This window comes from Protopterus annectens, chromosome 1.part2, assembly GCF_019279795.1.
Source record: "Protopterus annectens isolate FY-2018-M chromosome 1.part2, PAN1.0, whole genome shotgun sequence".
NCBI lineage: Eukaryota > Metazoa > Chordata > Ceratodontiformes > Protopteridae > Protopterus > Protopterus annectens.
In genome coordinates, this window is record NC_056727.1 from 1,188,556,270 (window position 1) to 1,188,578,910 (window position 22,641).

The following is a 22,641-nucleotide window of genomic DNA, read 5'->3' on the forward strand; positions in this document are numbered from 1 at the left end:
GACAATGTTACACAGCCTTTAATAGAAGTGTTATTTGGATGTTTTAAATGAATATATATGACACCCAGCAATAGATGCGACAACAGATTTCAACTATGGCCATGTCATATGTTCATTGGTTTTTAGGTTATTACTAAGTTTACAGCCAAAAGAGACCATCAAGAAGCAAAGCCACATCAGTGTGCAGAGGTGGGAAATTAGCAGTGCACTGAATTAAGCATACTTTCTCCATGTATTGCCTCTGTCTTTCTTTCATTGTATTTAATGCTGTATCAACCATACAGTCATCAAGATTTTAAAGGTTGCTAGAGGAGTACTCTGCTTGATAGGCAAGGGCAGCCTATTTCAGAAATGGGGGTATATGTTGGGTTAGATATCTGTCACATCATCTCGTCTTGTTGATATTATAGTGTAGTTTATTTATTATTTATGTATTTTACATTTATTGACTGGGATTGTCCGAATGAGCTGAGAAGCCCTTTTTCAGCAGAGGCCCGGGGAGAAAAGCTCCAACATTTTAAACAATTTTCATTATAAATTAGCATTAAACGGCAGTGTTACAGGATTATTACAAGGCATTAAGTTGTAATACAATGTTATACAGTGTCAATAATCAGGAGTATAGCAAAACTATTTCAAGATGTATAGAAGGAAATATGTCATTAAGACGAATATAATTTTTGGGGTAAGTGGTTACAAAAACCCTGTTTTATCATAATGTAGTTGCATGAAGACAATTACAATAGAATGTTTCTCTGAGGCGATTTGCTATTAGATTTTTAGAAGATAGTAGAAAGAGTAGCCAAGGAAGATTAGAGAGAGCTAGTGAGAAGAGTGAGTTAAGGGCAGAAAGTACATTAAGGTATGAGAAGTAGGGGATGTTTAAGGAGGGAGAGTGCAGTGGCAGGACTAGTGACTTTTAAAGTGCTCTTTGGTGGCTGTCTTAAATCCTTTAGGATGTGTAAGGGTCCTGATTTCTAGTGGGAGCCTATTCCAAGCAATAGTAGGGTGATAGCTATACATGTTGCGTCCAAATTTAGACTTGGGTTTGTAGATTTGTAATAGGTCTTGGTTAGAGCTTTGGAGAGGTCTGGAGGGAGAATAATGGGAGATGAGAGGGGATAGTGCTGGCCAGTAGGAAGGCTGGTATAGGATAGAATGGATGATCTGGAGCTGAGAGAAGAAGCTGGTGGGGTAATTCAAGCCAGTTTAGGTGTTTTAGAGAGACAGTGATGGGATTTGTAGGTTTGTTGGGCAGCAAATCTATCAACCTTGTTGTAGGTAGATTCGAGTTTGGTCAGTAGTGTTGAGTTAAGATTTGTGAGAATTTGAGAATTGTGGCTGGGTAGAAGGTAGGTAAAAGAGAGAGAGAGAGTAATCTTGGCTTCAGAAGTAAGGAAATTCTTGTTACAGTAAAGGAGCCCTAGTTTTGAATGAGTCTTTTTAATACAGTTATTAACATGCAGGTCAAATTTAAGCTGATCGTCGATGGTTACACCTAAGAGCTTAGTGCTGGATTCTACCTGAATGGGAGTGTTTTTAAGGGACTGTATGGAGAAGGAGGGTTTAATATTGTTGAACTTTTTAGGTAGGAAGAGTAACAGCTTTGCTTTTTATGGTTAAGGATGAGCTGGTTGTTGGGAGAGCCATGTTTCAACTAAGTTAAAAGATGCCTGAGTAGCTGAGAAGAGATTAGAGGGAGAGTTGGCTGTGGTGATGACTGTAGAGTCATCTGTGTATTGCACTAAAGATGACTGAGGACAGAAGGTATAGAGCTGATAGTAAAGATATTAAAAAGTAAAGGCCGTAGGATAGACCCTTGAGGTACACATTTTTGCAGGGAGAGGAGAGGAGAGTGCAGAATGCCCATCTCACTGATTGAGATCCATCAGAGAGGTAGCTGGAGAACCATGCAACAGAGTCGGAGGAGAAATTGAGGTTATGCAGTTTGTGCGGCAGAAGAGAGTGTGAGACAGTGTTGAAAGCTTTTGAGAGGTCCAAGAATAGGCAAGAAATAAGTTTATGGTCATTCATGGCTATAGAGACATTGTTGAGGAAGGATAATAGAGCTGTAGTGGTGCTATGTTTGGGTCTGAAGCCGTGTTGCGTGGGTGTAAGCAGATTTTCCTGTATTAGATACTGCATAACTTGTTTATGAGTAGATTTTTCTAGTACTTTAGAGAGAGGGGAGAGGATAGCGATAGGTCTAAAGTTGGAGATATCAGAGGAGTTACCTCCTTTGTGTGCAGGTAAGAGTGTAGCATTGTTTCCAGATGGAAGGGACCTTAGATTCAGAGATAGAACAATTGATTATGATAGATACAGGGAGAGCAAGAGAGTCACCTGCTAGTAGAAGAAAGTGGAAGGAATACTGTCAGCTGATGCTGAGCATGATTTTAATTTAATTTAGAGAGTAGAGTTTTGATGTAGCTGGTAGGTACAGGTTTGAGGGAGAAGGTATTTGAGGAAATAGTATTAGGATTATGTTCAGAAAAGTTGGAGATGTTAGTAGTAGAGGAGTGTGGGTTAGGGCTCAGTAGCTTAGATATTGAATCGATAAAATAGGTATTGAAGATAGTGGCAGTTTCTTCAGATGTCTTGTCTGGGCATGGATTCGGGAAGCTAAGATTACCAGGATGTAATATTTGGTTAATAGAGTTCCAGAATGTTTTAGGATTAGATTTTAGGGCTGTTATAGGCTGTTTGTTATAGAAGTCCTTTTTATCTTTGTTTATGTGTTTTTGTCAGATTTCTGAGTTCTTTATATTTTTGCAAGTCTGCAGGGAGCTTAGTTTGTGACCATTTTTTCCATAATTTGTCCCTAGCTATCATAAGGGTACGAGTGGCTTTTGGAAGCCACAGAGATATGGTGCACTTAATTTGGACTTTGCGAGGGGGAACAAGTGAGTCTAAAATGCTAAGGAAGGTGGAGTTGAAAGCTAGGACTGCTTCTTCTAGTGGGAGTTAGGTAAGGAATTTCCAATTTACTTTAGACAGGAGGACATTAAAGGTTTCTGGATGGAAGTTAAAGAGTTTGCGACAAGTGATAAATATGTAGGAGGTTTTGTGAAGTGGGGAGTGAACCTAAGCACTTTTATAGGGGAGTGATTGCTCAGGGTGTTTGGTAGGGTTGCAGGGTTATGACATTTGGAAGAATTAGATACAAGTACCCAGTCAATAAGAGTACTAGATGTGTGAGAGTTGTTTGTATGAGTAGGTTGGGAGATTAGCTGTGTAAAGCCATATAAATTAATACGAGTATTAGTTTTAGGTTTCTAGAATAGGTGTTGGCTTTCCAAATGCTCTGTTTAGGAAAAAAAAGTACTAGGCCATTCACAGCATTTAAAGCTAAGCAGAGATCACCTCACAGGAGTCTGTAACATGAGTAGAGCAACAATGCTTTTAGTCAGTCAGAGTACCTAAATGTACTGGGAACTGAGATCTTGTTGGTATGACAACATTAAGGACTCTGAAGCTGGTTTAAGTACTTGGTGAGGTACATGCCTAAGGGTGTACTGTTTTCAATAATGGGCCTAATAAGGGGTGAATAAAGTGGGATTATAACTTCTTTGAACCTTGGCTTGAGGAGATGCCACAAAGGATAAGACTTGGTGGTCAAAGGAGAGCCTGTTATGAACATATTTAGCCAAGTGCTTGATAACTGTGTCAAATTTAAGTAGAATGTTACATACATGGTAAGCAGTAGAAATGCTACATTTACCAAAGAAAATATGCTGTATGTATTGGTGTCAACGTAGAAATGATACCAAACCAGATACGACCTGAACCCACAATTTGTGGCTTAGGTGGCAGATGCTTTATCCATTTGTCTACTGTGACCTAATGCCCTTGGTTAACATGTTCATCCTGACGACACATTTCTGAGTTACCCTACATAATCTTAAATTCTGTTGCAGTTTGTGAATTTGCTCCTAGAGAAGCACACATTTCACATTATTTTTGGAGAGAGAGGAATCGTTACATTACACCTGAGCTCCCTCCTACTGTTATGTCACCTGCTTTCTACATAGATGCATTGACATCTTGGTCTTTGTAGACACATCTGACCTTGTAAATATTTCTTCTCACAGATGTCCAATTATAATTGGCATGTGCTGTAAAGAATTTTGAGAATGCTGTAATAGAAAGCACTTTATGCTGGTTGATTGAGTAGTTACTAGTTATGTTAGGAATTGGAATAGGTGAATGGCAAACTATTTAATTACATAGGTGATTATGTGCATAGATGGAGGGATTGCTGGAACTTTGAGGTACCCAAAATCTCTTCATAACAAGAAAAAACTGTTAACTATGCAGAAACAGATATGTCCATCACTTCATTGTTGTTATTATTTATATGCTTGACTATGTAAATTATATTTGACCTGCTGTATGACTGTCAATGAACATGCTACATTGTGCATGTTATTATTTACATGACTGTAATGATGACTCCCCACCTCCTGGCCATGGTAAAGGTATTTCATTTCCTGTGTGGCGCGCGACTCCTGTGATTCAAAATAATTGTTCTTCATTGTAAACATTCCAAATGGTTAATTGATAGTGGGGGGGTGGAGACAAACGCAAGAGAAAGAAGAAAAGTCAGAAAAGAGAGAAAGTGTAAAATCAAACAGAAAATAACATGCATACAACAGGTGGTACTGAGAAATGTCATATAACCTTGCAACATAATAAGGTCAGGCAGTGTGGGCAAACTGTTGTGTTGTTGTGGAGATTTCCATACTTCTGACTCACTTCCCTTCATTTGCTTTACAAATGATTAACTCTTCCCTCTCTCTTTCTTTTCATACATATATGTATGTATATGCTAATATGACATATGTCAGAAACATGTTAAAAACAAAACATTATTAATGAGGGGCAGCATGGCATTGTAAGAGTTACCGGTATTTACCATTAGAGGGCAGTGTGACCTTTTATAGTTCCCTTTGCTGGATGCCTATGCTTTGCCCCTCAGCACTTCTCAACTCCCTGTTCATCTGTTAAACACTTCAGTCAATCCCTCATTCACAAAAACATAAGTTTAAATATTTCAGTCTTTCTTCTTGTGTGCAAACATTGTACTGTTCAGGGAAATCATAGTTTATGTGTAATGCAGAACATAAGTGAAGAAATTCAACTTTTTTATGTAAAATGAAATCAATCTCTATAATAATGTGTGTGTGTGTTATGAATACATATATTAATATTTGTAATTATGTAGTGTTCACTTTCTTGTACTGGTAGGAATGTGCATTTTACTGTATAATTGTAGGCGTTCAATTCACTCTCATCTTTTTAATGGGGAGAATGGTTGAAAGAAAATGAGCTTGCACAACAACTCAAGGTTGCTGCTTAGATATAATCATGACCAAGGGTCTATATCACATCGTCGAACTTGTATGAGTTCGAACAATGTAATATCGAACCAAAAGTCCAAAACTGCACAATAACGAACACACAGAACAACAATTTTTTTTTCCCAGGGAAAAAAATCGCTGTTCCCTAACAAAAAGAAAAACATAGACCTTAAACTAAAGTGGGGGGCTCCACCCCCCACACCCCCCAACGCGGGGGGCTGTACACCCCACACACCCCTACTTAAATATGCAAACTCCAAGATCGCACCACAGTGGAGGAAATAGCAAAGCCCTGAAAACGGCCCACAGATTTTTGACCAAAGGATACAATGCTTCTTTCTATCATGGTGTAATCTAGCATACAGTTCTGTATAGATACTGCTCAAATAAAGAAAATGAAGTAAAAAGCCGTGTCTGTGTGTGTCTGTGTGTGTCTGTGTGTGTGTCTGTGTGTGTGTCTGTGTGTGTGTCTGTGTGTGTGTCTGTGTGTGTGTGTTCTCTCCAGCTATCAGAAATGCTGCATTTCCGAAGCTCTAAAGTATGGATTATACATAATGTTCAGAGTTGAAATTAAACTTTTTATCAGAATAAAGGGCTGTGTCTACCATGCTGCCCAACAGTGTTTGCTATTTTTGTTTTTAACGTGTCTAGCAGTGTACAGATGAAACCAGTCGTATAAAAAGCATTTGGTGTTGGACAGTGACTCTTACCTCCATGAGTTCTGTCCAACCTCAGAGGCCTCCTTACAAGTGCAGATGTCATATGTGGTTTCTAAAATATGGATTATACATAATGTTCAGAGTTCAAATAAATTAAACTTTGTGTCAGAGTAAAGGGATATATCCACCATGCTGCCCAACAGCCTTTGCTAGTTTTGTTGTTGTCTTAAGTCTAGCAGTGTACAGCTGAAAGCAGTGTTATAAAAAGCATGTGGTGTGGGAGAGTGACCTTACCTCCAGGAGTTCTGTCCAGCCTCAGAGGCAAGTGCGCAAGCTACTTAGCCAATGCTGATGAAACCATCCTGACAATTTTTATTTTTTGTAATATGCTTAAATATTTCTTACCATATTCTTTTTTGACCTGCTTTTCTACAGGGTATAGCTAGTAAGCTCCTTTTTTCAGTTTTCATATGTCTTCTTGCACTCACAGACTCATTTTGCTACGCCAACCAACTTTGCAATTTAAAATAAAATGAACATATCTCTCCAGATGTTTTCCCTTCCCACTTAATGAAGCAGTGGGTCTTTCTTTCCAGCTATTACCTTCTTCAGCCATAATGATACATGCTTTTAGATGAGTAAGCTGACTTTTAAGAAAGGTTTATACAGTTATACTGTGTAGATATTAATTAGATAGCTCTAAACATGTTTGACCTCTCTAAGCTATAATGTTTTGGAGAGATGCTCAGCAAAAGGGGAAAAATTACCAAAAAATGCATCATCATCCCCTTTGGGCAGAGTGACCTCCCCACAAATGATCACATTAATAACAATGTCCTAAGCACGCAATCAGTTGTGAGGGATTTGGGGACCCAGGTTGATAGCAGTCTGACTTTTGACCACCATGTTGCTTTCACTGCACAGAAAGCTTTCTACATGGCCCACCTCATAAATAAGGGTATCTCATCCAGGGACAAGGAGATCATAAAGTCCCTGTATTATTCCCTTATAAGGTCCATTAATGAGTACAATGCCCCTTTCAGCATGTACCTCACAAAACACATGCAGCAGCTAGAGAGACCACAGAGGTTCCTCACCAGGAGAATCCAGGGCTTCCGACATCTACCATACTCAGATAAGCTAAAAGCCCTGCCCTCTACTCAGTCTTCTACAGACTCCTTAGAGGTGACCTCTGTCTGGCATACAAAGCAATCTCAGACCCCACCTTGATGGGACTGCTGCACATCTGCAAGTCAAGCTCCACTTGAGTAACCCGTACACGTGACCTCAACCTGGTATGTGACGTCAGCATGGCTTGTTGGCAGGACAGCTTTGTGTCCCAGAGACTCCCTCATCTGTGGAATAGACTCCCTCTCCACATCAAGCAAAATACCTCGCTACCCCTTTTTAAGCGCAACCTGGATAACTGAATGGGAAACAGAAAATACACCCCTGGGATTCCACCTGTGTCCCTGCTGGACAGGGGCATTGGGTGTTGACTTGTCTAAACATGGGCTAAACTCTTGGCTAGGCTTATAAGGGCCTCAGGGCCAATAGAGTAGTAATCCTGATCCTATAAAAGGTCATTCTGATGAATATGCAGAGTATACCTGACTACACCTCCACTGAGATTGACTAATGTACAGATAACTCAGATTTACAAGTAAAAAGTGTGGCAGTATAACAGAAGGGGTTAAGGCTATAATTTAAACAGCTTTGTCTTGGAGTCTTCCATTCAAGCTCCATAGTTTCCACTTGCATACCGTATACATTTGAAGATGGAGGTTTCTGAGCCACACCACAGTTCTTGTTTCTAGTTGGTCTTACTTAATTGTCAAGAAAATAAATAATCCATCCATTCACACTTATATGTTGCAGCTAACTCCTGTACTGACCCTGTGAACAGTCAACACTGTCCACAAAGATTACTACGCAAGGAGGGAACTTTTCTTTTAAATGATGCACATACACACATACATCCCTTGGGACAATTTAAACTGCTTATTGTATGTGTTTTGGAACTGAGAGGAAACAAAAGCACCCAGAGAAAACCTACACAGTCACAAGGTGGCCATGCAGACTCCACACACAGGGCAACCCATCCAAGAATCGAACCAGAGGACCCATTGATGTGAAGTGAGAGTGAGTACTCACTACACCACTGTGCCTCCCATGAGCAAATAATAAAATAAGAAACCATTACATGTTGGAAGAGGTAAACTGCAGAACATTAGAAATGTTCTTGATGGTGTATCTGAAAAAGTCATTTGCTTTGTAAGGTGAATCAGGCAACATTCAAGACAAGTAATATTGTCAAACAAACAATTGAATTCCACCTGCCTGAGCTGAAGTAAAGAAATATGGTTACAAAGAAAATAAATAAATCGGGAAGGAACAACCATGATTTATACACTGTAGATTCATACCATGACTTTTTGGTGTTTCTGTTAAGATGCACATACACATTTCACAGAGGTAGGTAAACTACATGTAAGTAATTGTACAATGTTCTTTTCTTTCACACAAGTTTCTTAAATAAAAATTGATCCATCTGTTCAGAACATGGGGACACCTTAGGTATTTTCAAGTTGCTATTTATACTGAAAACAAGATAGAGCAGTTAGCAGTAAATAAATAAAATTTAAGAAATACAAGAATGTATATGACATTATGGGTTATCGCAGGTCTACCTATTTGTGACAAATCTTTTGAATTTGATTACCTTCAACTGCATGACTTTAAAGAAGTGAAAGTGAATAATCTAATTTCACTGAAAGTAGTACAATGGATTGTCCTACTGTAGTTCTGTAATAAGCGGAGTATAAAATAAAAAAAAAATTCAAATTAATTGTACACTTAACTGAAATAATAAAATGTACAATTGCTTCTGCTTCTGTTATAAACTACCTGACTGTAACTGGCAAACAAGGGAGTTAATAATGTGTCTACTGTAACTGTGGCTTAAAGACAGGAAAAATTGCAAGACTTACAAATGTGCACTGATCATAGGATCACAGGAAGTTACTAGGCTAACGGCTCCAGGGCTGTTAAGGACAAGCCTAGCCAATTCGATCCATTTTGAAAATGACTTTGTTTCAGTTGAGAGTGATTCTTCTGGTGATTGAAAAGGAAAGGTTTTGAGTGTGATATTTTGAAGTGTAGGATACAAAAAAGTAAGCATTAAGTCTTAAAAACACTAATTAACTGTGGGCTTTGTAATGTGTATGTCCAGTTACCATGTGGCAGTTTAAGGACACAGAGTGCACTAGATGGAAGAAACATTTGGTATAATGGTAAAGGTGTTACAAGGTACATGAACTGATTCTTGCTTTTGGGAAGACTAGTTAAAATGGCCTGCAAGAGCAGTTAGGCAATTACTTGCCTTTGAGCCAATCTGGTTTCTGTAAAAACAAAGAATATGACAGTAAAAATGGAATAGTTATGTTTACTTTTAAATGTTTAGTTTATTTAAAAAAAACTACACTAATCTAGAATTTATTTACAGACAGAACCAAAATATGCATTTATTCTTATTACTATTTTTTTTACACTTTGTTGATTGGGCTAGTCACACTAGGGCAGTGGCCTCTTCAATGGAGTCCCGAAGACATACTCATATTGACTTGGGGATATTGGCCCAGGGCACCAGGGAACTTGTGTACTCTTTTTTGATAAATGCTGTGATGTTTTACATCCACTTGAGCTACGACCCACTACAAGACAATAAGAGTAAGACAATACTATGGAGTTGGTCTAACACCTCCTAAATTCCTGTTGAGCTGAACATCGTTTTATAAGTGATGTAAATGATATTAACGTTGTATACATATTGGGGAAACTGTGGGGTGTACTTACTTTTTAATGGTCTATGTTTGAAACACCTATCCCTAAAGTCATAATGCTTGAATACAGACTAAAATTGGTAATCTTCATTCCTTGTTTCTGACATACACAGTCTCAGGATTACATTCACCAATGTGCTAGCGAAGAATACATTAATATTTATATTTCATAAGTTTTTACAAGAGATTACTTTAATAAATAAAAAATAATACTATAATAGCTTTAAAACAGTATAGTTTGGAAAGGTTTTCAGTGCTATTGATAAGGGATGGGCACTCATAACAGTACGGTATTCTAGAAGTCTGGAAAGAAAATTACCCAAGTTTAAAAATGGAAGGCTGACATGATCTGTGAATTGTTTGTGGCTGTTTTTTTTAAATGTATATATGACATAGCAGCAGAGGCTGTAGAAGTTTAAGACTGCTGGGAAGAAGGAAGAGTTTTCAAAACAAATGTCTGCCAAGAAAATGTTTAAAAACTGTTTGGTATAAAACCTGATATGGCTCCAAAAGAACCACTGCTCTGTCTGTGCAGGTTGATTCTTACAAACCGGTTTCACTGCTGTCCTTCTCAGTTATGTAATTTGTATTGGAAGATAACTGAGGGGTGAATCATTTTACTTGTGAAACATCATGTCTGACTTGCGGGGTGGTGACATTACTAGCAGATTTTATTTCCTCCAACACCAAGTATTCATTCGTTTGACATACCTGCAGCTAATGTGTGGAATGTGACTTGTCCAGAGTGACAAGGAATAAGGAACAAACGACAACACCTAGATGAAGTCAGAAGAAAAGCAGCAAAGCTAAACAAGTTAAACTTGAAATTTGAGGTGGCTACAACAATGGTTCCTTTGGGATAAGAAACCATAATACCAAGCCCTGATATAAATGCAGCTGGATTCTAAATGATTAAGAAGTTATTGATATACTGTCATATAGCAGCTCAGTAAGAAAAGTGTAAAAGACAGAAGCATTGCATACTTTACTGTAGTTCTCACACACAACCCCGCCAACACACACACACACACACACACACACACACGTTCAGTCTGTGTCTGCACTAGGAGGTATTCACAAATGACTAAGTGAGGGCAACGGATTGGAGTGGTACTTAACAAAAGGAATTAATGTTATGGTATGGGAAAATTAAATGGGGTTGTTTATTGGTGATGGGAAGGTAGATTTGCTGGCTGGGCTAAGGCATATGAGGAAAGGACTTTGTGATATTTAGGGTGGTGTACTTGTCGCCAAAGTACATGGGCTACTGAGATGGAGCCTCTGGAAGAGATGTTTTTGGGGTGGGACAAGTTATCAGAAAAGGATCTTGAACAAGGATGTCTTCTATATCCCCACAGTTGAGTGGAAGACGGCAGACATAGCTTGATTGAAAGTTGATAGTGCCAGAGTAAATTTATGTTACTTCTACAAATCAGACATTGTAATGGTCAACAAACACCTGGTCGACTTAAAAATGTCAAGAGACTAAAGTTTCCAGCATTTTCTAATTGCTAGGTCACTCAGCCTTAATAAAAAAGTAACATGGTGTTTTTAGCAGCTTATGGAAACTTTCTTAATACTGCAAGTCTGGAAACTACCAAACATTGATTACGGTTCACAGAGAATAGCAGTGAAGTGTGAAAATCATTGTTATGCATTAACAGTGATTTTTGCAGGGGGGAGGCATATACCCTGCACCCCTAATGTAGGTGGACTGCACCCTTTCTTATATATACTAATTCCAAGATTGCTGCACCTCAGAAAAAGGAGAATTAGATACAGCTTTTCCAAATGTAGTATATTTTCTCCATCATCATCCTTTAAATATCTAGATGAGTTTATGAATGGGGTGAGAAATTGTTAATACCTAATAACATGATTTATATTCCATTTTTTCTTGTATTAATATGTAATTAACTGTAAATTTTACTGATTGTAGATTATCTGTGGTATAGCAGCCTTTCAGTTATTGTATGTCCATGTTGCAACTTTAACCTTTACACTCTTTCTGTATTGTATAAAACTGCCTACATTCATGACTGGAGCCTTTCTGCCTGGTTTTCCACTGAAAAGGGGTACCATAGCCCAGTCCGACTAACCCCATTACTGAACGTAATAAGTTTTAAGCCTTTCCTTGAAAGATGAAAGGTAGAAATATTACATTGCTGAATGCACAGAAGTGTGATCCAGTGCCAAGCTAGCCTTTTGTGGATTTTCAAGACAAGTTTTCCCTGCAAAGTAGGCAGGAGATTCTGGTGGAAGGAAAACAAGTCAGAAAAGTTAGTTTATTTGCTTATTATTTATACATCAATTGGGAGTTGTTCTTTCATCCCCATCTCCTCCCCTGTATGATTACCCAGCCTCAAAATATAGGTAAGTGGACAATTCTGAGAGGGGACTTTAAGTGTTGTCTGAGTTTGCTTTCAGCCAAATAAGTTTTGGACAAAGTGCAGTATATTAAGTTGTGTTTTGTTTGCTTTGTGGGCTACGTTCATTGCATATTAAAATTATTAATATGTTTTAATGGATAGCGTTTTTTCTGACTTTTATATGCTTTTAGTCATCCAGCCGTAGTTACACTCAGTGATTCATTCATTTTCCCATCAAGACTTTCTTAATGATCCACATCACATGGTGGGGTGGGTCAGGGTTTGCCATCTTCTTAGCAGAAATACCTTACCTGTGATAATATCTGTGATAGAATGAATCAGATACTTGTAGGCCGCTTACTATCAAGTGTCCGTGGTACCCCATCTCTGGCTAAGCATCCCATATCACCCTATGGGGAATTATCTTACTTGTAAATGTATCTCCTCCCCCCAACCAGCCAGTGAGAATTAAATGCCAGCAGGACATTCTCTGTCTGTTTGGAATTTTCTGATACATACCTGTCCTAGCCACTTTTTTGTTTGTCCGAGTCTATGTAATGCTGTAGAGCACTGTGTCCCTTATGCTAGTGGAGTTTTCCCTGATTGGAACACTGCTCACTCTTTGAGTAACTGTCACCCATGGAGCCATGTGCATTTTTGAGACCCTCTTACCTGTCTTATGCTGGGCTTATACCCGGCCTTCACCTCCTTCCCCCTTAGGATACTGTCCACTCAGTCTACCCATCCTGGCAGCCTCTTACAACACATGAGTTAGTTTGTCAAATCTAGGTAACAAGGCCTGCAGTCAGGGCACCATTTATCTGCTCTGAGCAGGCACATCATTTTTTTAAATCAGTGTTTTCTGAAATGTTTATGCAATTGCACAACTGCAGGACATGCTTTAATGCTTTGTTTTACTTGTGGGACATTTCAAAAGACATGCGTCTTTAGCATTTCTCCCCAGGCCTCTGATGAAAATAGGCTCTGTCCTAGTCAGACTTTCCCGGTTAACAAATATTAAATAAATAAATAAAATAATGACTAAACTTCTCATTGTTCCATATTTGCTCATAGTTAAATGTAGATCATAAACTTTATTGTTGTCAGTTCTGATTAGAGCTAATGCATCTGCATAGACCTGAACAGTGCTGCAAACTTGGAATACATTTAGTATATATGCTAACTACTGTGAAATGAACAGTGTTGCCAAATTTTCCGATGCCCAAAATGGGACCTTTATGGGAGAAAACATAAGATTTTGCATGACAAAACTCTACCCACAGCTAATGCAAACAACTGGACATTACTTTTGTTAAAATACAAGCTTATTATTGTAGCATTTCAGTTGCTTATGCTGCTCTGTGTAATATAGTAGTGTTTCAGATACAAAATAATAGTTTTATGCAACTGTTAAGGGAGGCTTATTAAATATTTTCTCCCATAAAAGTTCAAGACATTTGCCTTTTTTTTTTTTTGCAGGACACAAGTGCCCAAATAGAGACTGGTGGTAATGCTAGAAATTAAGTAATTAATTAATAAAACCAAAATCTGTTACATGGAACATGCAGTTTATAGTAATCTGGGACCATAATAAATTACCAAAGTGCAATCTGGCTAAACTATAATTCAGCATTGCTGAATTGGCCTGCCATCAATCTTCATCATGGTTCTAGCATTGTGGGATTGGTTATATTTAGCTGAATGGTTTGGGCACTTCCATCCTACTTGTGGGTTGCTGGGGATGCCCCACACTCAGAAGCAGTTTTGGCTAATCATAGCCTGTTGAATCCAATTAATTGAACCATGGCTTACAGTGTTTTGGTCATCTGTAGGGAGGTCGTATAATCTGTATGAATGGGGGATTATTTGACCAAGAGCAAATTGTACAGTTATTTGTGGGATTCAAGGCTCTTACATTGTTGCTGTGGCAGGATAAGTAGATTTTAACAGATAATGTAGGCAGTTTTATTTCCATGGTAACACAAGGCTAGAGGATATTCCCAGATGAGCCTAATGCCTTACAACAATAGTCTTTCATACTGCCTCTTTGTTTCCATTTCAGTACTTAACTGTCCACTTCTTTCCTTCATCCTGTGGCAAGGCAGCCCAAAACAGTAATTCTGGTTTAATGTCCAGTGATTGAATCGTGAGAAAAGAGTCATAGGGTTTATATAGGTATTCCTTTGGTGGGTGAAAAAAAACTTTTTCCCAGGAGGGAGGGTGTGGCAGCATAGCAGTCTTATAACACTGTACTTGTTAGAGCTCCAGTCAGTGGGATCCTAAATAATCTTCATGTTTGCATCTACCTTTCTCCAGCTTGTGCAATGACATGTAACAAATGTCCAATATCATATGGTAGCCTTACAATCTACTTGCAGTGTTACACCGGTCCAAACTGGTGCTGTGCCTGACTTTGAAACATAAATTAATTTAGAACCTCTGAAAACTTTCCTTGTGCTAGTTTTGAAAGTATCTGTCTAAGTTGAGAATGGTTTTACATCATTCAGTATCTCAGATGAAAGAGAACATTTCACTAATTCCTTCTTCAGCCAGCATCTTTCTTCTCCTTTGTGAATGAAATCACTACCCTTAAAATTCATGTGAATTGTATGAAACTTATGATTAACAGGATTAAGGGGCTGTTAACAGTCTGTTTCTTGTTGTCTAGAGGTGCAAGGTTTGATTCTCTCGACCTCCTAACCTAACTGTGTGATCTGAGCAAGCCACTTAACCAGGCACAGCACCCAGGTGAAGTGTGAAAAAGGTCCATGGATATCTGTGCTCTAACTCAGAAAACAAATGCAAACAAAATAAACAGAGAAATTGTGTGTGTGTGTGTGTGTGTGTGTGTGTGTGTGTGTGTGTGTGTGTGTGTGTGTGTGTGTGTGGGGCTCACGCATGCCTGTGTGTTTATGGATGCATGTGAATATTTGTTGGAATTAGGGGCTGAAAACATACCTTCTTAACTGTCCAGATTTTTACAGAATGTCCATATTTTTGCCTCATACTTTTAGTCAGTTCCTCATAACATTTGTGGTTTTCTGCCAAATTCATTGATTTAGGTCTCCACAGATTGACAGGCATTTAAGTTTCAGACTTCATATCCTTCAAAAACACATGCTAATGGAAAACCTGTTATTCTAGAAACTTCCCAAGTGTATATGAGCAGTAATTAAAATCTGGCCCTGATTTTGGGCTTTTGTCCCCAAATTATTTTTGGCTTTGCCCATATCTCTTGTCCTAAGAGGTTGATGGGTATGGGTCTGAGTTTTTTTTTTTGTTTGTTTTTTTTTTAATAACTCCATGAAAAAGTAAGTATTGTATATTTGCAGAAGGCAAAAATAACCTTGGGTTATCATTTAGGTGTCTTGGGGAATGTTTGTGTTCTTGAGCCTACTTTTTTTCCTCATAAATTTATGCAGCGTCACACACACAGAACATACAGCTTAGTCGCAGTATTAGAACCATTTATTTTGCATAATTGTTATCTTCCAGCCTTTAGTTATATTCAGAAGGCCATACTTTTGTAGCTTTCAGGTGTGATTACTGAAATAATCAATACCTTGGTTTAAGTTTTAAGCACTCTGTTATTATTATACGTAAAATGTTCCTTTTATTCATTTAAGTGTTACATACTCTTATGATACAGATGAAATGCTGGGAGGCTTGGGTGAGTTGTTAGATGTTCCTAGATATTTACAGTGCCGGGTAGCTTGGGTTAAGTACTCTGTAATATTTGGATTAAAAATGTCCAATATTTTGCATTGTGTTAGGTACTTTCTAATACTTGCACATGAAATACTGGGTAACTTAGGGTGAATGTCAGGTACTCTGTGATACTTACAGGGAAAATGCTATGTGCCTTTGCCTCTGCAGTATTTATATTTACATGTGAAATGCTCAGTACCTTGGGTTAAGTATTGGCAACTCTGTGACACTTTTAAATTAAATGCTCAGCACCTTCAGTTAAGTGTTAGTCATTTTGTAATACTTGCACAAGAATGCCGGCGACCTTTAGTGAAGTTTTAAGTACTATACTTAATAGGTTCATAGAGACTAGGTATGAGGTCCAGAAGATCACTGAGGAGCCCAGCCCAACCACCTCCGTTGCTTCAAAAGACTGTGGTTAAAAGACTTGCTCAAGGTCACACAGTAGGCAAAAGAAGGATAAGTGATTCAAACCTTGTACCACAGGAAACAGCTTAACAGCTCATAGCATGAATCCTGTGCACAAGCCACCAGACTGCCAGGGGAAATTCTAAGTACCTTGGGTAAAGTGTTACGCACTATATGAACATTCATGTTAAATGACTTGTACCTTGCTACAGGTCTCTGGCTTACAGGATAAAACAGTCACTACGCCCCATGTGACGTAAGATCATCTAGTGGCTTGAGCACTGGATGAGCTGAGTAGGGGAGAGTTTAAGTGAGTGACCGATGATGGCTGAACCATCATGGGAGGAGAAATTGGTGGTTCCAGATGGTCAATCACCACCATGCAGGCAAGGGTCTTCAGGCAACAAAAATAGTTCCATAAACTGAAGTCATGAGCGGAGTCCAGCCAAGCCGGTGATGGTAGTCTTCGGCAGCATGTATGTGGAAGCAAATGCACATTAGGAGAGGGTGTAGCTGGGGCCTTCCACTGAAATGCTGGGGTTCACTTCAGCCACTAGGAGGCAGAGTTTGGGCATAAGTAGAAAAAGCCCTGATACCTCTCAGGGAAAGAATGGGGTTTGGAGCAGCTCGCCTTAAAAGAGTTGAACAGCTCAATAGATAGCAGGGAGCTGATGGTTGGCAGGTAGTGTGAAAATAAAAAAAAATTGCTTATTACCACGGTTAACTGTTAGGTGCCATTTGATAACGTCTATGTGAAATTCTGAGTATCTTTGGATTAAGTGTTGGGTAGGTACTCTTTGACATTTTCATGTTAAATTTTCAGTTCCTTGGATGAAGTGTTTAGTGATTCTGTAATACGTACCCTTGAAATGCTAGGTACCTGGTGTTTAGAGTTGGATACATTGCAATACCTACATGTGAAATGCTCCGTAATAGTACCTTGTGTTAAGTATTAAAATTGTATGACACTTTCATGTTAAATACTCTGGACCTTTGGTTATGTGTCAGATACTCTGTAATACGTACATGTTAAATGCTGCGCACCTTCAGTTATGTGTGAACTACTCCATGGTACATAATACCTAGGTGAGAATTTTTCAGTACCTTGGGTTAAATGTTAGTTACTGTAGAATACCTACATGTGAAATTCTCAGTACCTTGGGAAAGGGTTAAGGATTCTACAACAGTTTCACATTAAATTCTCAGAAACTTGAATTAAGGGATAGAAACTCATAGGTTCAAAGTTCATGGTTATATACTAGGCTAACAACCCCCAGGGCCTTTATACGCCTAGCCATACAGTCCAACCCATATGTGTCCCTGAGCCTCATAGGCATTTATTGGGAAGGGGGTATGTTAGTTAGGACATTTCTAAAGGTTATGAGGGGTATTAAAAGGTTCATAAGTAAGTACTACACTAGATGCTCTTGTGGACCTTTTTATACCTAGCTAATTTCCATTTTTAAAGGTGAGAAGCAAACCCTTTACCTTGTACCTTGTATCTGTGAGGTAAACATCTTAAGCGTTATACCAACCTCCCAGTCTGAAATGGTGCGTAAGAAATGCTTGGTGCCTGGTTTAAGAGCTGAGCACTCTGTGATGCTTTCTGTGAAATAACTGGTACCTTGGGTTAAGTGTTTGATACTTTGTTAAACTTAACGTGGAATGCTTAGTGCCTGGAGCTAAGTTATGCACGCAGTAATACTTGCACATACAATACTCAGTACTTTGGCTTAAGTGTTAAATTCTCAGTGGTACTTGCAAGTAAAATACGTGTAACTTGGGTTAAGTGCTAGGTACTATGTGACACTTACTAGTAGTGCAGAATGTAGCTTCAGGTTAACTTTATCTGAGTTGCATATTCCTAGGGCAGCATACAGTGAAGTCATTACTAGCTTTACAGCACCTTGTACAACCAGGCCCAGGTTACCAGGGTAATCTCCAGCAGAACCTCATTCCTTTTCATATGTTGCTGCCTTTATAAGGTCATTTTTGTGAACTTTTGCAGGTATAGATCTGTTGTAGTATATGTGTATTTTATTGGAGAACAATGGAGATGAATGGTAATTGTGTGCAGTATACATTACATTTTAACTGGCTGTTTTCTGTTTTATAGGAGGTATTTCTCACTTGTATTTGTCTTGTGTTTCGTGTTATAATTTGCCAGTATATCTCCTTTACTGTATTGTACCATGAGGCTCTTTGGAAAAAAGTAGAAAGTAATGTGTGTTGTCACTACTTTTTTTTCTGCTAATGATTTTTTCCCCGTGCAATGGCCTAACCTGACCTAACCTTCATTGCAGCTCAAAACTGTTTATTTCTATGATATATGCATTTTGCCAGTTTGCAAAATATCTCATCACAAAGTGTGACACATTAGATTTGTCATAGTTAGGCATGCTTTCGTGTTGTACGGTATCTATACTTTGGAACCAATGCTATGTGTGTGATTATCATGGCCACCAATTTAAGCTCAGGCAGGAAGGTAAATTTCATTGCTGTCAGTGGTTATCATGATACTGAAATTTTACTGACTAAATTATTCTTTTTTTTTGCACTTTGAAAACCTGAACATTTTACAGATTAAATTATTCATTTTTTCCATGCACTCTTTCTTCAACAGCTTGTAGTCCTGGTACCTTCAAAGCGAAACAAGGAGGAATACCTTGTATTCGCTGCCCGCCATACAGCAAGACCAACTCTGAAGCATCCACAATCTGTGCTTGTAAAAATGGCTTCTACCGCGCAGACAATGACCCACCAGATGTGGCCTGCACAGGTAAGTCACAGCCAGGTTTAATTTTGTTTGTTTATTTGCCGATATGCTTTGAAAAAAAAATAACCTTGCATGCAGTAAGCAAGTTCAGTACTCAGCAGTGTCTTTGAGGAAACGTACTTACTAATTCAGTCAGGTCTTATCACAAAATGGCAGAAGGACTGCTGTGCCCAGAGACACTATTCCCATGAGATAATCTCCATTCTTCTCATTTATTTTTCTGTACCTGAGAGTGTGTTTCCAGGGATTAGCTCTCCTTGCCTGATTTTGATCAGTAATGGGTTTTAACGCTACGTGAAGTGCCACACTTGCCTTTGTGGTATATCACATCATGTTGTTTAATGCTTCAACTACATGTCTGACTGCATTCACATTCTGTTGTCACAAAAGCTTCTTCATTATAAAGGTGCTCAGCTCAGGAAATGTTAAGGGCTATGTGACATGTTATGCTTTATGTTATTTATCTGTTAACCAAGAAACTGAACTGATGATTCTAAGATTTTCAGATGTGACCCAGGCCTGAAGGACAAGGAGTAAATGTAATGTATATATACAAACGGTCTACTAGCCATTCAAGATTTTTTGGGGGATGGGAGGAGATCAGAGTTTCTGGAGAGAATCCATTCAGATGCAGTTAGAACATGCACACTCCTCAAAGATATTGAACCCCTCACTCTAGAACTGTGTGCCACAAGCCTTATCAACTGAGCAACTGCACTGACCGTAGCATTAGCAATTATTTAATCTGGTGTGATGTTGCTGTATCACACAACAATAATCTAAAATTATTTTCTAACATGCTTCTGTCTGTTGTACTTTATATGTATTTGTTGCTGTCCTTTGTGATTGTAAAGCTTTGAAATAATCTAAGACCAAGGGTCCAAATGTTTGAATAAGGCATGGTATTGATATCTGAGCTATATTTATGAGCGGTGTGATGGGGAAAAAACATCTTGGTTCCATTTTAGTTTATGAAGAATGCTGTTGGCAGTCATGTCAAAGTCAACTGCAGTGGATATCACTGTCTTTATCATAGTATCCTAAAGATAGTTGAGTATCACTAGTGTAAATTCATTTTATCACTAGTGTAAATGTGATATCACTAGTGTAAATGTGATATAAGGGAACTCTCACAACAGTTGCCAGGGTCTGACACACCCACAGCACACATCACAAAGGATATACTGTGAACAGGAGTAACATGGAGCCAGGGTCTGGCAGACGTACAGCACACATCACGCATGATATACAGTGAACAGGAGTAACATGGAGCCATAGTCTGACAGACTTACAGTACACATTGCACATGATACACTGAGAACAGGAGTGACATGGAACCAGGGTCTGACAGACTTACACTACATATTACACATGATATACTGTAAACAGGAGTAACATGGAGCTAGGGTCTGACAGACTTATAGTATATATTACGCATTATATACGGTGAACAGGAGAAACATGGAATCCGGGGCTGAGATACTCGCAGCATATAATTACACATGATATACTGTGAACAGGAGTAACATGGAAGTAGGGTCTGACATATAATGTATGTTAATTTTAACTGTGAAGGAAGAAACAGGAAAATATGCAAATTTAAAGTCATGTGCAGTGGACACTTGAGCATTGCTTTTCAATGTTTGAAATCTGAAACTGTCTGATACAAAGTTTGTGTGCCTTCTGCTTGCTTTTCTGAAACTGAATATTGTTTTCTGTCTTTTGGTAAATGAAAGGTGTACCATCATCACCCCGAAATGTGATATCTAGTGTAAATGAGACCTCAGTAATGCTAGAATGGAGTGAGCCTCGTGACATGGGGGGACGAAATGACCTCCTCTATAATGTAATCTGTAAGAAGTGCAGCATGGAGAAGCGAGTTTGCACCCGATGTGACGACAATGTGGAATTTCTTCCACGGCAGCTGGGATTAACAGAGAAACGAGTTTTCATCAGTAACCTATTGGCTCACACGCAATACAGTTTTGAAATCCAGGCTGTTAATGGAGTCTCAAACAAGACCCCATTCTCTCCGCAGTTTTCATCTGTCAATATCACTACAAACCAAGCCGGTAAGTGGCCGTTATTTATTTGTAATTATTATTCTACTTGCCATATCTCAGAAGGATGATTGCCAGCACATGAAATCAGGCCAGAGACTTTTCTTATAGTATTTATTAATATAATTACTATAGCATGAATTGAAGATCATGAAGACATCTTGCAGCAGCAGTCATTCCCCTTTGTTTTTATGTAAGGCATTAGAGCTCTTATAAGAGCAGCCTGCATACTGCACGGAGGAGTGGTCTTTATAATGAAGGTGACTATTTCTATTTATTTGGCTAATGTATTAGATCATGCCTCACAGAGGAAAGAAGAAAAGAAAGATACATTTGTATGACTCTGTGTAACTGTAGCATTTTAAATGGAGTCCATATAGACCTTTTATGAACAATGATTTGTGTCTTCAGGCATCAGAGTGGTACTCCTTTTCTTTGCTTTACACTTGACATGGTAGCGTACAGGATGACATTTCAGTCTATGTGATAGTGCCCTGTGTTTTATTTCAGAATGTCATGATTTTTTAATCACTACCGTCTTTTAGACTGACTCTCCATTTGCTTCAACCTCATCCTTTCCAGTTCTCAGTTGAGGGACTTGCTATTCCTTCAGTCACACAAACCACTGACACTGCCTCATTATATACTTAATTTTTTCCATTCATTTAATCACCCTATATACCTGCCTTCTTCTTCTTAACTAAAGTAACTGTTAATGAGCTACGTTCTGCTAGCGTCTTTCAAGAAATGCTGGCTTCTAGTTCTTAGCTGTGTTACAGATATAATCAATCTTCTGTTAGGCTTTTAGTGTCTCAGGCTTTGTTGCATGAATGGCAGTGTAGTGACATTCCCCAATAGCTGAGCTGAGAGGCGCAGCTTATAAAACTGCTCCCATTGTGTCTGCTTGCCTCTCCCCGGGATGCAGATGAAAGGCTGCTCTTGGAGGCTACATTTAATAAACCATGATAAAAGAGCAAACAGTATTTAGCAATTTGTACCTTTCCACTCTATGGCCTGCTCAGCTGTTAGTCAGTCAGTGCTAAGTAAGTACCCTGAACATTGTCAACATGTAAAACTCTACTGTGGCAATTCCCACTCTAGCCTAACACTCAATGGAATAAAGAGAACATTTGGCTAACATCAAGAACTAATCACTGAGCAAGACTGTTATCATTGTTCATTATGTCACTCAGTTACCTACTAAGCTGTTTACTTTCTGTAAAGAGGAGATTATTGATAAGTAATAAAGGCATTATGCACACACACACATACATACACGCACATGCGCGCGCACACACACACACACAGGCATGCTCGGCAGTATGTGCATACATGTAACTAGTTTGGGAAAACACTGGAGACACAGGTTTAGTAATCCAAAGAAGAAAAAATTTCCCCAAATGGACCAGTGAACTTCAAAATTCATGGACCTCAGGGTAAACCACTGTTTTACCCGACA

At 38.7% G+C, this 22,641-nt stretch overlaps 1 protein-coding gene across 5 annotated transcripts in view; it reads left to right on the forward strand.

Annotated features, from left to right (window-relative positions):
* The window catches only part of EPHB3 (EPH receptor B3), a 231,858-nt gene that overhangs the window by 138,035 nt on the left and 71,182 nt on the right, over positions 1-22,641 (forward strand). For all 5 annotated transcript variants that reach the window (XM_044060044.1, XM_044060039.1, XM_044060041.1 and 2 more), the window contains exons 4-5: positions 18,970-19,125; positions 20,859-21,194. In XM_044060044.1, the coding sequence (XP_043915979.1) occupies positions 18,970-19,125; positions 20,859-21,194 (492 nt within the window). The remainder of the gene's footprint in view (positions 1-18,969; positions 19,126-20,858; positions 21,195-22,641) is intronic.